General features: G+C 41.4%; 1 protein-coding gene across 2 annotated transcripts in view; it reads left to right on the forward strand.

Moving 5' to 3' along the window:
• CHN2 (chimerin 2) overlaps positions 1-13,670 on the forward strand; it is a 168,141-nt gene that overhangs the window by 85,483 nt on the left and 68,988 nt on the right. For both annotated transcript variants that reach the window (XM_075051562.1, XM_075051572.1), the window contains exons 4-6: positions 5,234-5,265; positions 8,402-8,515; positions 11,921-12,206. In XM_075051562.1, the coding sequence (XP_074907663.1) occupies positions 5,234-5,265; positions 8,402-8,515; positions 11,921-12,206 (432 nt within the window). The remainder of the gene's footprint in view (positions 1-5,233; positions 5,266-8,401; positions 8,516-11,920; positions 12,207-13,670) is intronic.

A 13,670-nucleotide genomic window follows, 5' to 3' on the forward strand; every position in this document is an offset into this window, starting at 1 on the left:
TAGAAATTTCTTTAAGAAAAATTCGGAGGCAAAACAATTATATTATAGAAGTAATGAAATACAACATAGTTTTTTACTTCATTTCATTTAATGGGGGCTTACAATCTTCCTTAATCCTTTTTGGTTGTTAATTGTAAGGCTAAAGTTTGCAGTTGGCTTATGACAATTCTTCCAAAAGCTGAACAATTTGGACAATAAAATCCTTTTCTATATAGTCTGGTTTTACTGGGCTTGTCTTGAAAGCTTCTCTTCCAGCCCTTCTATTTCTCTTTATGTCAAACTGAGCCGAAAAAAATTTATTTATATCTAGTCAACTAGAATTACTGAAAAATAATTAGGATTGTTCCAAACAGAAAATATATCAGATTAAACTTCCTTTGGGAGAATGCCTCACTGCCTGCTCTGAGTAAACACACCGATGTTATTAACTCTTGGATCTTGTTTCTCTGCTCTTTCAGTGTACTAGAGAGAAGAAGAGAGAGCCAGGTGCAGCTACTCACCTTATTGTTTCCCTTCTCTTTTTGTATTCTCTTCATGGATGTATTAAGGCAGTGGTTGAAATAGGTAGATATACAATGTTATGCCATGCTGGCTCTTCTGAATTACAGACAGATTGCTGTCCTAGAGGGATTTCTAAATTTTCATTCCAACATTTCTAGATTTCAGCTTTGGCCACTGGATAAGGAAATATGTCTTGTGCAATGAAGCTGAAGGGAAATTAAATTTTTCTGAAATTAGGGTTATCTTATTTCTATGGTAGTACTTACGCAGAAAGAATTCTTCAGGGTATCTTCAAATCTTTAGTGCAGTGTGGCTTGGATGTCAATGCTTGCAATGAAAATCTATCACATTAGGGGATGCTCACCTCCTGCCTGCATGATTCCCAGTAGTTTTGTGATGAGTTATCTTGCAGAGTGGTGTAGGATTTTAATACAATAATCTGTACATTAGCAGGAGTATGTCATGCCAGGGCTAAACCACCCTGGCCAAAAGAGGAACCACAAATCCCAGGGCATTAAAATTCAGTAAACTTCAAAATTGTGTAAAACTAATACATTGAATTAGCTTAGATAGCTGGTGTATTTTTTGAAGAAGACTTATTTCCTTCTCAGTTTTGACTTCAAACCCTGCTACAACTAACTCCACACCTTGAAAAATATGCTGCAACATTGTAAAAAAAACTTGTAAAACTAGACTAAGTGTACAAGTCAGAGGTTTTTTTTTGGGGGGGGGGGTGGGGAGAGGCAATCAGGTTTGGCAGGCTGGGAGTCAAGGCTGGAGTATGCAGAGTCTCTCAAACATGAGCTTCCAAAGGCCTTTGGAGAGTGCCAGGAGCGCTGTGCTGGGTTTCATTTCTCTTTGAGCATTCTTCAAGATTAGATGTCATTGAATGTTGCTGGCTTTGTAAGAGTACTGGATCAGTAGTGATTTAGGCTGTTTCACCATACATCTTATTTCCTGATCAACCTGACTTTAGTTTTTTAAACAATTTTGACATTCACTGCTGATTTGTAATTTATACAACTATGAATTTCAGTAGTAATTTTCAGCATTTTCCCCATGGTTTCTGGAACAATGGCCAGAAATGCCTGCTCTGCAACAGCATTTTTGGTTTGAGATTGGCAATAATACCTTTTTTCTAAGCCAGAAAATTACCATCTCACATTTGAATTGAAAGCTGCCACTTACTTTTAGTGGAGAGAGAGAACCCATCTAATTTATCCTCTGTATGGGAGTAGTAGAAGCAAGCTGTGGGCCTCTCTAATGCAAAATATATTTTCACTAGTGAAGACCTATTATTTGCCTTACGTGATTTTCTTCAGTTTCGTACTTTGTTTTTGTCTATTAGCATAAGAGTCCTAAATGATTCAAACCCTCTGATCTCTGCCCTTGCTCAATTTCTAGGGAGATGGGCCAGAGTGATGGATAAAACCAACTAGTCACCTGGGAAGGGTGGCCCTTGTTTCAACAAGGAAATTGTGAGGGCTATACGGAAAGTGATGAAAGTGTTCTTCATAGTCATTATCTATAAAAAAACCCTCAGTGTTTGTGTCCTCCAGAATAAGGCTGGTTATTCTGGGCTCCTACCACCGGGAAACCTGCAGACTTTCTGTTCCTTCCACCACTAAGAATTCTCTTAGGTGGATGTACCTGACTTTGTGTGTGCAAGCCCATTTATAGCAGGAGAGGGAAATCTGATCCCAGCTGAATTTCAGTCACCTTTGCCTTCTGGGATATATAGAATTTCCCTTGAAGTTTGTACAGAGTCTGCAGTCGGTGCAAAACAGACCTGCTGGCTCCTTTGATACTTTTAAGCCTCTGCTCCATCAATTGTGCAGGCTTTTGGTTTATTCCCAAGTTCAGTCCAACATTCTGGTTTTGATCTGGAGACCCTGATGTTATTTTGATCTTTTATCTTGCTGTAACTTTGTTTCCTTGTGTTTGTTCCTAATGGTGAAGTTGGTTAGGAGCAAAATTATTATTTCAGGCTAAAGGTTATGGTAAGGACAGGAGAGGATTTTTAGATTCTGGGGCACCTGGATGGTCTGGCAGATCTGGAGCTTCATTTCAGGAAATATTACAGTATATTTCTTGCCTAAAGGCAAGTGCTGAAGTGGTGGCTATTTTAGACACATGGGTGCTAAAAGATGTTGGAGTGAAGGTTTCTCTTCTATGGAAGAGGAGGAAGAATATAGGATTTGATGGGCTTTGTGTGGATTCTCAGAAGAGCAAATCTTTTACCTCATGAACAGCAGGAAAAATGGAAATCTCAGTGTCCAGGGCATTTCAGTCAGTTGCTAGTTAAATGATAAAAATTTCACAGATAAATTTGTATTTTTGTATAAATGGTGGTGTGAGAAGGATACAAAACGTGCCTCCATTTGCTCAAGGATTTATTTCGAGATTGCTTTTATACTTTGTGTATATAGTTATTTTTATATATTTTTTATATATATATTTATATTTGTGGGGGAACTTGTGCTTACAGGTGATTTTAAGGGTGAGTGCTAGTACTGTTAATTCTTTCATCTTTCTGAGGTAGACTGAAAGTGTCAGGGTTTATTGTGTGTGTACATACAATCAAGGCAAATCTGTATTTTTAAATAGAAGCAGATTCTGAACCCTAGGTGAAAGTCATGCTTTACTTTCTGTGATGTAAAAGTTTTATTTGGCTTTCTGTGGGAATGAAAGTTTATCTGTTTGTTCCTTGTTACCATTTTCAGTGTACTGAGTGGCCTTTGTTTCCATGAAGGAGAAGATTGCATGTGGTGGTCTTACCTAACCAAACTTCTGATATCCATTTTTTAATTAAGTTCCCAGCTGAATATATGCTTTGAGGGGTCATTAAGGTCTATTAGGATGACAGGAAGGCAGCACAGTTCCAAGATAATAAAGTCATGTAGTGCTACTAAAGATGAACACACAAACAACCTCCTTACTGAGGTAATATGGCTTTTTCTTGATTTTTTTTTTTTTACTTACAAAAATATGAAGTTAAAAAAATGGAATTCATACACTTTCTTCTCTCAGTTGTCATATATGCACATAGAAACACAGCATCTGCACTAGGCAGTTCCTCTGATTTTGCTCTCTCTTCACTTCAGTGTTTGCTTATTGCTCTTATTCCTGCCCCTCAGAGCTCAAAAATGTTTGTATCAAGGTATTATTCCTAGGCAGGAGTTTCAAGGGCATGATACCGCTATTGTGCGTGCCGTTCTAGGGACGAAATGCCGAGCTGGGAAAGAAGCGCAGTAAGGACTTGATTGAACTCCCATAGGTCTTCCATTGAAGATTCTCATTATCTTGTACAGACTTTTGTTCATCTTGTGCTGTACTGTAGCCTTAGTGACTGCAGGGTAGAAAGTCAGCTGCTCCGCTTTAGTGCATGGCGTGTAGAGTATTGAATAAAAAATGTGACATCTATGAACGTGCTACTCAGAAATAAAAAACCTTCATCAATTTCAAGTTTTTATACGTGAAATGATGAAGTATAATCAAAACAAAAACAAGGGTGCTTGTTTCCAGTCAGATAAAATGGTGAAAATTCATTGGTTTTATACTAAAGGATGAAACAGTATTGAAACCACATTTTTTATACGTGTGTGTCAGTCGATATGTGTGAAGCAGTACTTCCATTGATACGGGCAGCTTTACTCAGGTATGCACTCACTCAGATACTGTTTTTTTAATAATCGGGAGACTTTATGCATATCTTGGATTAAGTTCTGTCATGCCTGTGCATGAAAACGCTGGCTGATGCTGCAGCCCGGTACGATGACACTATTGGTAAGTGCCACAGCTGGAGAGAGAGCATCTCCTTATAAAGACACGTAAATGAATGCATATATATATGAATACGTCTGCAAAAAAAACCCCTGAAAATTAATTTGTAATAGTCAGGTATGTAATAATCGAGGAAGCCTGGGCGCATGGGAAGGCACGGAGCTCGCTCGGCGCCATCCCCGCTGCGAAAGCTGGGGAAGCCGTGCCCTCTGCCGGCACCGCCCGCCCCTGCTGCCGAGGCCGCCCGGGGGAGGCGAAGGCCGGGCAAAGATGAAATCGGGGGCTTCGGAGCTCGCCTCTGGGGAACTTGTCGAAAGGCTGGGGTCTGAGAAACGACTCAAAGTGTCAGGTGTGACCAGCGTTTCTGGGTAAGAAGAGCGTGACATTCCTAAAACTTGGGTCAAAGCTCTTTTAAAGTAATTGGGAGTCCTTCCAGCAACTTTCGGTGTACTTTGGGTCAGGCCCACAAGTTCTGGAGACTTCAGGGAATTTAAGACTAGGTCTAAATCCAGAAACCCTTTTTTTTCCCCAAGCGTATTAAACTTTTTATCTTCAGTCAGCTGCCGTATATAGGCAAAACATGCCTTTTTAAGAAGCTAAAGGGCGTATAACAAAAATAGTCTCACTTCATATTATAAATACTAAATTGGCAAAACTGCAGTAAACTATTCTTTATCCGTTTGATCAGATTTTATACAATTATGTGTAGTTCTGTTTTTCCACCAGTGATACATGTTATTCTTCCCAGAAACACATCAATAAAAACACCTCCTCTGTTTTTCTGTTCTTCTCTATAGCCATCTTCCAGTCACAGTTTTGAATCTGCAGAATTTCCTCTCTTAGATGGGTGCAGTAGTCCTCATTAATAATCAAGCATAATTCATTTTTAGGGATTTTATTTAAAATTGAGTATGTTGTTAATATTTTTTTCCTTTCTTTCAAAATTTAGGTGGAGAACAGACCAAAGTATTATGGAAGAGAGTAAGTATTTTCCTCTTTAAGTATCTGTTGGGTGTATCCAAAAGTTGTTGTTCTAGAACTAAAAAAAAAAAGACACAGTGGAGGTCTAATAAAATATTTTATTTTAGCTTTCACTTCAACTGGGAGCTAAAAATATTGAAAGCCTAATAATTTAGCTATGCTGCAGTCCAGTAGTGCTGTTCACAATCCATGGACTGTGCTGCTACGTGAGCCTGCATGTTTATTTTGCTTTTCTCAGGACAGTTTGGGAAAAAGATATTGTCTGGAGTATTTCTTCCTTTTATTTTGGTTGTCGCTTAAACCTCACAGTGGTCCTGCAGTGGCCTGGCGAGGAGAGAAGCACCTTGCCTCTCTCACTGCCTTTTTATGTATATTCCTATACTTTCACCACCCTATGCGGCTGTGGAAGCATGTCTGTATACTACTGCATGTGTAAATGCTGTTCTCCCTGCTAAAGTTACGAGGTCTGAAATACCCAAAGAAGAGGTGTATTTTTGTTGTGATGAAAATAACGGACCACTAGAGTATAATTCCTTTGTGCTCAGCAGTCTTCTTGCCAATAAATAGCTTGAAAGGGGCTGGATCCTGCATTGCCATTGAGATTTGGGCAGGTGAAGTTGAAGAGCATAGCCGCTGCAGCAACCACCCAGATCTGGCATTTGACCTTTACTAGAGTAATCTGCTGAGGCCCTAGCCCTTATTGCTAGCTAGATTACTTAGATCCCATGTTCTATTTTTTTCTTCCATCCCAGACACATCATCTGTGTTTAATGATCCTTTTCTACCATCAAAAACCTCAAGAGCCAGGACCTTTGCCCCTAATTACTGAAGTTGCATTTTTTAAATACTATCTTTGACAACAGGGAATTCAGATTTAGCCACTAGAGTACAACAGAGCTGAAGACAGTACCTACCTGAGAAACCCATCATGCTTCCTACAGCAGGACTTGTAAAACCATTACTGCAATCTCTTACCCAGGAACCCACCTGACTCTTCACATACTCTGGGTTTGTGGAGCAGCAGGGCTGGCAGGAACTGTAAGAAGTCACCTCAGTGAACCTGCCCAGGCAAGATCACATTAGTTATCATTCAGAAAGAAGATTTCAGAACCACTGGGACAGTCCTATAAAATCAATTGGCTCAGTGCTTGGTAGTGCTTGGAAAGAGAATCAGGAATTTCTAGGGAAAGAAACAGAAAAAAACCCATAATTATACTACTACATGAATCTATGATGTGGCTGCATTTAAAATAGTGCACGTAGTTCTGGTCCCTCTCTACCCCTTCCTCCTCCCTCCCTTTTAGAAAGGTTATAGAAGAAATGAAAGGTACAGCAAAGTGCAGCAGTGGTGGAGCAAAGGGATGTGGCTTCTACCACAGGAGGAAAATGAACAGGTCTTCCTCAGTGGGTGTCCAAGAGAGGGACACGCACAGTGTCCCTCTCAAGCTCATTGCCACAAGGTGCTGTGGAGGCCAAAAGCATAAAGATGTTAAAGGGTTTACAAGTAAGATTCTCAGATTCATGAAGGGTAAAGTCACAGCAGACGGACACAATTTCTGGCTAAACCAGTGGTGGATGGACAGGGATGTGAAGTGAAAGAAATATGTCACTGCTTCCTGTACTCTCTCTGTAAGCATTTCTTTTTGGCTGCTGTCAGAGACAGGCGTCTGAGTTCAGGGCATCTTGTACCGTGTACAAGCTGGTTTTATGTGCTTATAAAAACATACCAAAAATATCCATGAGAAAGCTTGCATTACCCAGTGCTTACCACCCATGGTTAAAGAAATTTCACAGGTGCCCCAAGTATTCTGTCCCAGTGATTTCTTAAATTGATCACAGGAGAGCTTTTTTCCTAATATCTAACCTGAAGCCTGCTACATTTTATAATGAGCTTCTGGTGGTGAATAGTTTATGCTTATTATTTTTAACTAGAGTTATGAATTACCATGAGTTTACTGGTAAAGACATGCTTAAATTATGTCATCTAAGGGATGCTCATTTCAATTTGGATGTGGCAGTAAATAAGTGTGTCCCCCACCAGTACAGACAGAAAGTATGAATCAGTTTACATCATTTTTAATAGAAAGTCACTCTGGAAAGATCACCTAAACCTAGTATTTCCAACATGTATTAGTTGTGAAAAGACAATGTCAAGAGAATGGAACAACAATTGCGTTTACATCCAATGTGTTTTTCTTCTCTTTCACTACCGAGCCAGAGGCAGTGTTAGAAATGTGCCACTTCATATGTATTGTCAGAAAAGAGAAAAATGCTGAAGGCCAGTACATTTTAGTGCCTTTCTTTCAGACAGCAGCAAAAATAGAAACTTTAAAAACCTCTGAGGAGGTCCTCGGAGACTTATCAGCTGGCAAAATGTGTGTAGGAGTTAAGACTCAAACTGCTGTAAAGTCTGCATTTGTACTTATGGAAAGATCACCGCTAAATATTGATTATCATAAGGTTAATTGTGCATCCTAGGGCCTCCTTCTTTCTTAAAATAGCAATGACAAAAGAATCAGAGAAACGTTGCTTTTTTCCAACACTGAATGAGGAGCTCATTGAAATGAAGAAAACAGTATTTTTCTCAAGGCTACTCTGTATCTTCTTCTACTTTAATATAAGCAGAATAGAATTTTGAATAATTGTTGCCATTTTTTGTCTCAGTTTCCCTTACAAATTTGAGGAAGCAATGTTAATATAAAAATAAAGCAAACTGCTTATACGAATGACCTCTCATTTTAATTTTAAATCATCTCCATTTAAAAAAAAATAATGCCTTCGTGCCTAGTTTACAATTCTGTTGTAAGGCCTCTAGGAAGGAAACAAGGAAGAGGGGCATAGACTGGTAGAGGAGAAAAGTTGTGAAAAGATGGGGCACTTACAGAAAATAATCTTTGGGTGCAGCTGAGTGTTATACTGACTGAAACTGCATATACAGTGTGATTTTTGTTTTGCCTCTATGCTGAACTTGCCCAGGCTGGATGACTATCCTGCCACTTTTAGATGCTTGGATGCTGTCCTGATGGCTTAGACCACAATGCTCTGCAGTGCAGAAGTTTTCAAATGGTTTCTGAGGTGGAGGAGGAGGTGTTTCTGGTCAGATTGTTCTGTAAGTAACTGAAATGTCTTCCCTTAGGTTTCACGGGATCATTTCTCGGGAGCAAGCAGATGAAATACTTGCTGGTGTAGAAGGAGCATATATTCTTAGAGAAAGCCAGCGGCAACCCGGCTGCTATACTCTTGCTCTCAGGTAAATGCTGTTTTAATAGAAGCTTATAGTTCAAATGTAGATGTGTTTAATGGAGGAGATTATATGAGTCCCTTTTGAGTGAAGTCTGTGTCCATTGTTGCTTAATCCACTTCATGGTGTCAGACTGATTTTACACCCTCTTGTCAGCAGTTTGACAATCACAGTACTGCAATATTCTATCACTCCTTTAGCACTTGGGTAGGGAAGTCCCTTTTCAGACACAGACCATGCCCGTTTTCAAAATTTTTGCCACCTAGAGTTGAGTATTGTAAAGATGGAGCTTCTTCTTGAAAACTGTGTGAGGTGTGAGTGAGTACAGAACAGGAGAGTGTCCCGGCAGAGGACACAGCCAGGTTGTCCTCTGAGCTCAGTGATGTGTTGTACACAAATATCAGCAACTGTTGGCAATAATAACCCTGGATAAACCTGGAAAATCATGAAGTCTAGTGGCTGACCAGCTGTCAAAGGCAGCATACTGGACTTCAGTTTTCTTCCCTAACTGGAATTCAAGCTTGCTATAGAAATACAGTGTGAAGCATGGAATGCTGCTGCTGCTGCTGCTCAAAGATGTAGAGTCTGCTATTCAACTGAATGAAAAATTCAGTGGGAGCCCAAGCTGCAACCTCACTGCCCCTCACAGGGGTCTTTCCTTGAAAATACGGCTGCCTCTGGCTTAGTGGTGCCATTCAAAACCTGCCCACGTAACAGTCTTAAAGTTGCTGTGCATTAGTGGCAAGAGGACAAGATATTCTATTGGGTTTTGACAAAACAAACTCCCTGGCAATATTTTGCAATTTTTATAGCATTATTACTTCTGGGAGATATACACAAAATAAAAGTCTGTATTTTTACCCTTCTGCTGGTAAGCCAGTAGGAAGAATCCTTTAAGGAGTAGCTGTGATACTCACCCTCAGAATTCTTATTGAAGTGCAGATGGTAGAGCTGGAAAAGCTGGTGAGTCATGCCAACTAAAAAGTGGTATAAATTAAAAGCAACTTTTGTCAGCTGAAAATGAACAAATGTAATTTTTTAGGGTTTTGGAACGACATTTCAAAATAAAGTATAAAAAGAACTACCAAAGGATGGGGATTATCACAAAGCGCCTGTTGGTTTGACACAACAGCATGATTTCTAAATCTGTCTGAATAATTATTTGTAAAATCATAAACTGAATTCGATAATAAATTGGGAATTCATACAAAAATGTGGACAAAAAAAATAAGAGGCTTAAACAGTTCGGTTTGAATGCCCAAAAAAGAATGCAGAGGCATGCACATTTGATGCAATATAAGGACCATTTAACCCATTGTCTTATCTTTGAATCATAGAATCATAGAATGGTTTAGGTTGGAAGGGACCTTAAATATCATCTAGTTCCAACCCCCTGCCATGGGCAGGGACACCTTCCACTAGCCCAGGTTGCTCAAAGCCCCATCCAACCTGGCCTTGACCACTTCCAGGGATGGGGCAGCCACAGCCTCTCTGGGCAACCTGTTCCAGTGCCTCACCACCCTCACGGTGAAGAACTTCTTCCTTACATCTAATCTAAATCTACCGTCTTTCAGTTTAAAACCGTTACCCCTTGTCCTATCACTGCAAGTCCCTCTTCGGCTTTCTTGTAGGCTGCCCCAGTAAGCAGCACGCCTCTCTAGAGAGTGCGTCAAGTGGCAAATGGGTGCCTCCGTACCTCAGAAGAGAGTCGCCTGCTACCATCACCTGTCGCCTTTTCTTAGTTGCGCTGGTTGTTTCAGGAGGAGCAGATCGGGCTGCCTTACTCAGCTCCAGCGTCAATCCTGATGTGACTGGTCTTTCCTCTTCAGTCTGCAGAGCAGTGAAGTGGTTCTGCAAGCGCACCTCAGGCTTCGGGGGAAGTCTCTTCCTCCTGCGGGTCCTTGCCATTGCAAGCTTCCATTCTTCCGCATTATTGGCCCCCCTCCCTTCTGTGTGTGCCGATGGGGGAGTTTTTGGCTGTTTGGCTGTGGGCTCACTGCAGAGTGTGCTTGGAACCAGCTAACTCCTTAGCCTCCCTGATGCTCTGCAGCTTTCTGACCGCCTCCTGCAGCTCAGCCACCTGCTGCAGGAGGTCTTCCACCCGGGCACACCTTTTGCAGGCAGCTCTGCTGCGGGTCCCTGCCCCAGGAGAAAGGTCTAGGCACCTCCGGCAGTCCGAGGTCTGCACTGCAGCCTCTCCCTTCAGCAGCTCCATCTGGGAGGAGGCATCGCCACCGCTGGGGTAGATGGTGCAGGCCCCCCAGCCGGAGCTGCAGCCTTTGCTCTCAGACGAGTGCCCACCATTCTGCCTTGAGGGTCAGGTAGGATGAGTGCCCTCGGCCTGTGCAGGTGGTCACAGAACGGCGCCCAGTCGCTGGGTTACGTTGACTTCAAGTCTCTCCACTCGGCACTCGGCCAGTGGAATATCCCTCCTTCGAAGAGGCGCCCTCCCGCGCCAACTGCCGCACCAGGCCCTGTTTGCCCACCCTGCTCGCCGCGCTCCCGCGGGCTGCCCTCTGTGGGAGCGGGGTCGGCCGCCATTACTCCTGGCCCTGCCCACGCCTCGTCAGCCACTTTCCCTCATGAGAGCTGCCGGCTCCTGGCAGGTCCCCACGCTCTCCTGGGGTTTCCCCAGCTCAGGAAACAACCCCCGTATGCCACGATCCCCCGCTTCACTGCGGAACGCCCCTGCACCAGAGCTGATGGCCTCGTCGAGGCCATCCTTTAATCAAGAATGGGATTCCAACGTCAGTGTTATAAACTGAATGTGCTACTACAGCACTTGGCTTTTTAAAACTCTTAAAAAAACCCTGTAGATTACACCTGCCATAAATAGCTGCGTAAGACCAGAGTTATCCCACAGAACTTTGGGTGTTTAATTGGGCCTCTGAATTAGGAGCTCGGTCTCCCTGGCTTCCTGCCAGAGGGTGATTCAGACCCTTAGGATTTTAATTACTTGCTAGAGATGCCCATCTCTCTTCATCAACTATAAATATGCTCATGGTGGTTAAGCATCTGCTTTCTGCACCTCAAAAATGTTTCAGAATGGAAGAGCCCTTAACAGTTACGCATCCTGGTATAAGGTCTTGTCAATGCAAACATGCCTTTCTGATCACTGCAGTAGTCCCTTTAGGATTTAGATTTAAACCATGTACATCTGGGTTGCGTAGCTTGTTGGAGAGACTTGGCCTCAGTTCTCTAGCCCAGTCCATGTGATGAAGTCAAGTTTGGGTTTGGACTTGAGTTGGTCTCTCCACAGAGATCCAGTTGCAGCCATGTGCATATTCCGTATGTAATCCAGATATATAGACTCATCAGCGAAATTACCTCCTGAGTGTTTTGCCAGTATGAATTCTCTCTCTCACTCTTCCCTCTCTCTTTCTTCTCTCCCTCCTTTTTTTCTGGTATTTGCAGATTTGGTAATCAGACCTTAAACTACAGGTTGTTCTATGATGGGAAGCACTTCGTTGGGGAGAAAAGATTCGAATCGATCCATGATCTAGTTACAGATGGCTTGATAACATTGTATATAGAAACAAAGGCTTCTGAGTATATTTCCAAAATGACAACAAACCCCATCTATGAACACATTGGATACGCCACTTTGCTTAGAGAAAAAGTGTCACGAAGGCTGAGCAGAACAAAAAATGAATCAAGAAAAGCAAGTGTAACGAGTGAAGAAAATACCCCAGTTGAAAAGGTAAGTATTCCGTTTAAAATTTTGGCAATTAATACCAGTCTTTCTATCAAATCTGAGAGAAAAAAGTGTTCTGTCTAAAGACCTGTTTCTATTTTTCTATACTTCACTAAGTATTACCATCCCACTGAAAAAGTTTATATCCTGTTAATGTGATATTGGCTCCAAACTAATGTTTGATGGAGATATGATGAAAGCTTTCTAATAAGTACCAAATGCAAATGTTTTCACTGTGTAAATACATATATATACTGGCTAACTTAGAAACAGCATCTAAAATTGTTCACATGTTTCTTTGTCCGTGTATCCTCAAGCATATTCCACATTAGGATTATGAAACTGGTTCCCACTGACCCTTCACCACAGCTCAAGTTTGTTATCTTTCCATTCACAGTACAAAGCTCCTCTCTTCTGCTAAGTCTTTGGTGGATGGGTCTCAAATTGGGATATTTTGTGTTTGCCTCCCTTTCTTCTCGCTCTTCTCATTTGAAGTGGGCTTTCCTTGATCTCCTTCTCTCATCCGCCCATATCCCATAGCATTGTAAAGACAAGGACTTATTTACATGATGATAAATTGAGAGTTCCGTGCAGTTAGCAGCCATCTGAAGATGTAAAATTAGAAATTCTTTTACATATGAGAAAAAGTCTTGTAAGCAGTGACATGTGGATATTTTCATTTCCCAGGTGTTAAGGCAGTAAGAACTGTCAAACAAAACTTTCTTTGAGTCCGGTGTTTGTGCTGAATTGACTTACTGACATTTGTAAGTGTACTTCTGCAGCATGACTGATGCTTTTAGTGTTTAGTGTGCTGGCTAGCTAGTTGGGAACTAGAGCCAGTTTATATTTGGGAAGCAGGGAGTGAATTTGCCATAATATAGTAATATTGAGCATGAAAAGAGATCAACTTTTTTGTGTGTAACCTTATCACTCTAGGACATTTCTAGCACAGTTATTATCTGTTGGGTTCACATATCTGCATCAGCTGATTATATACTGGTTTGGTTTTCTCACTAGTAGTAATTGCTCGAGTAACTGACCTGACATGTAAAACTATTCATCCTCTATAACAAATTAATTCCATTTACAATGACATTTTTTAGGGAAGACATACTGCTGCAGGGAAGTCCTTCGGAGAATGGCACAGCAACAAGTCCTCCTTTCAAGTTTTATTTCAAAATGAATCCACTGGTGACAATAGTTTTTGGTTCAATTGGATGGTATTGTAATATGGAAGAGGAGTGGATGCCACAGAGACGAGTTTTGTGCTCATTCAGTTGATTCCTGTGGTTGGACACTGGTTAGTTGTGAGTGCTGTAACAGGCACAAGAAAGTGAATTTCAACTTTATTTGAGGCACACTAAGAAATAAACATAGGGCAGTGTGACAGACTTTTTTGAGTAGGTATTTTTGTGTAGGTAGGAAAATGGCCCAGAGGATGTTCTGGAAAAGTTTCTTTTATATCGAGAA

The sequence above is a fragment of the Buteo buteo genome, chromosome 2 (genome assembly GCF_964188355.1).
Source record: "Buteo buteo chromosome 2, bButBut1.hap1.1, whole genome shotgun sequence".
NCBI classification, from domain to species: Eukaryota; Metazoa; Chordata; class Aves; order Accipitriformes; family Accipitridae; genus Buteo; species Buteo buteo.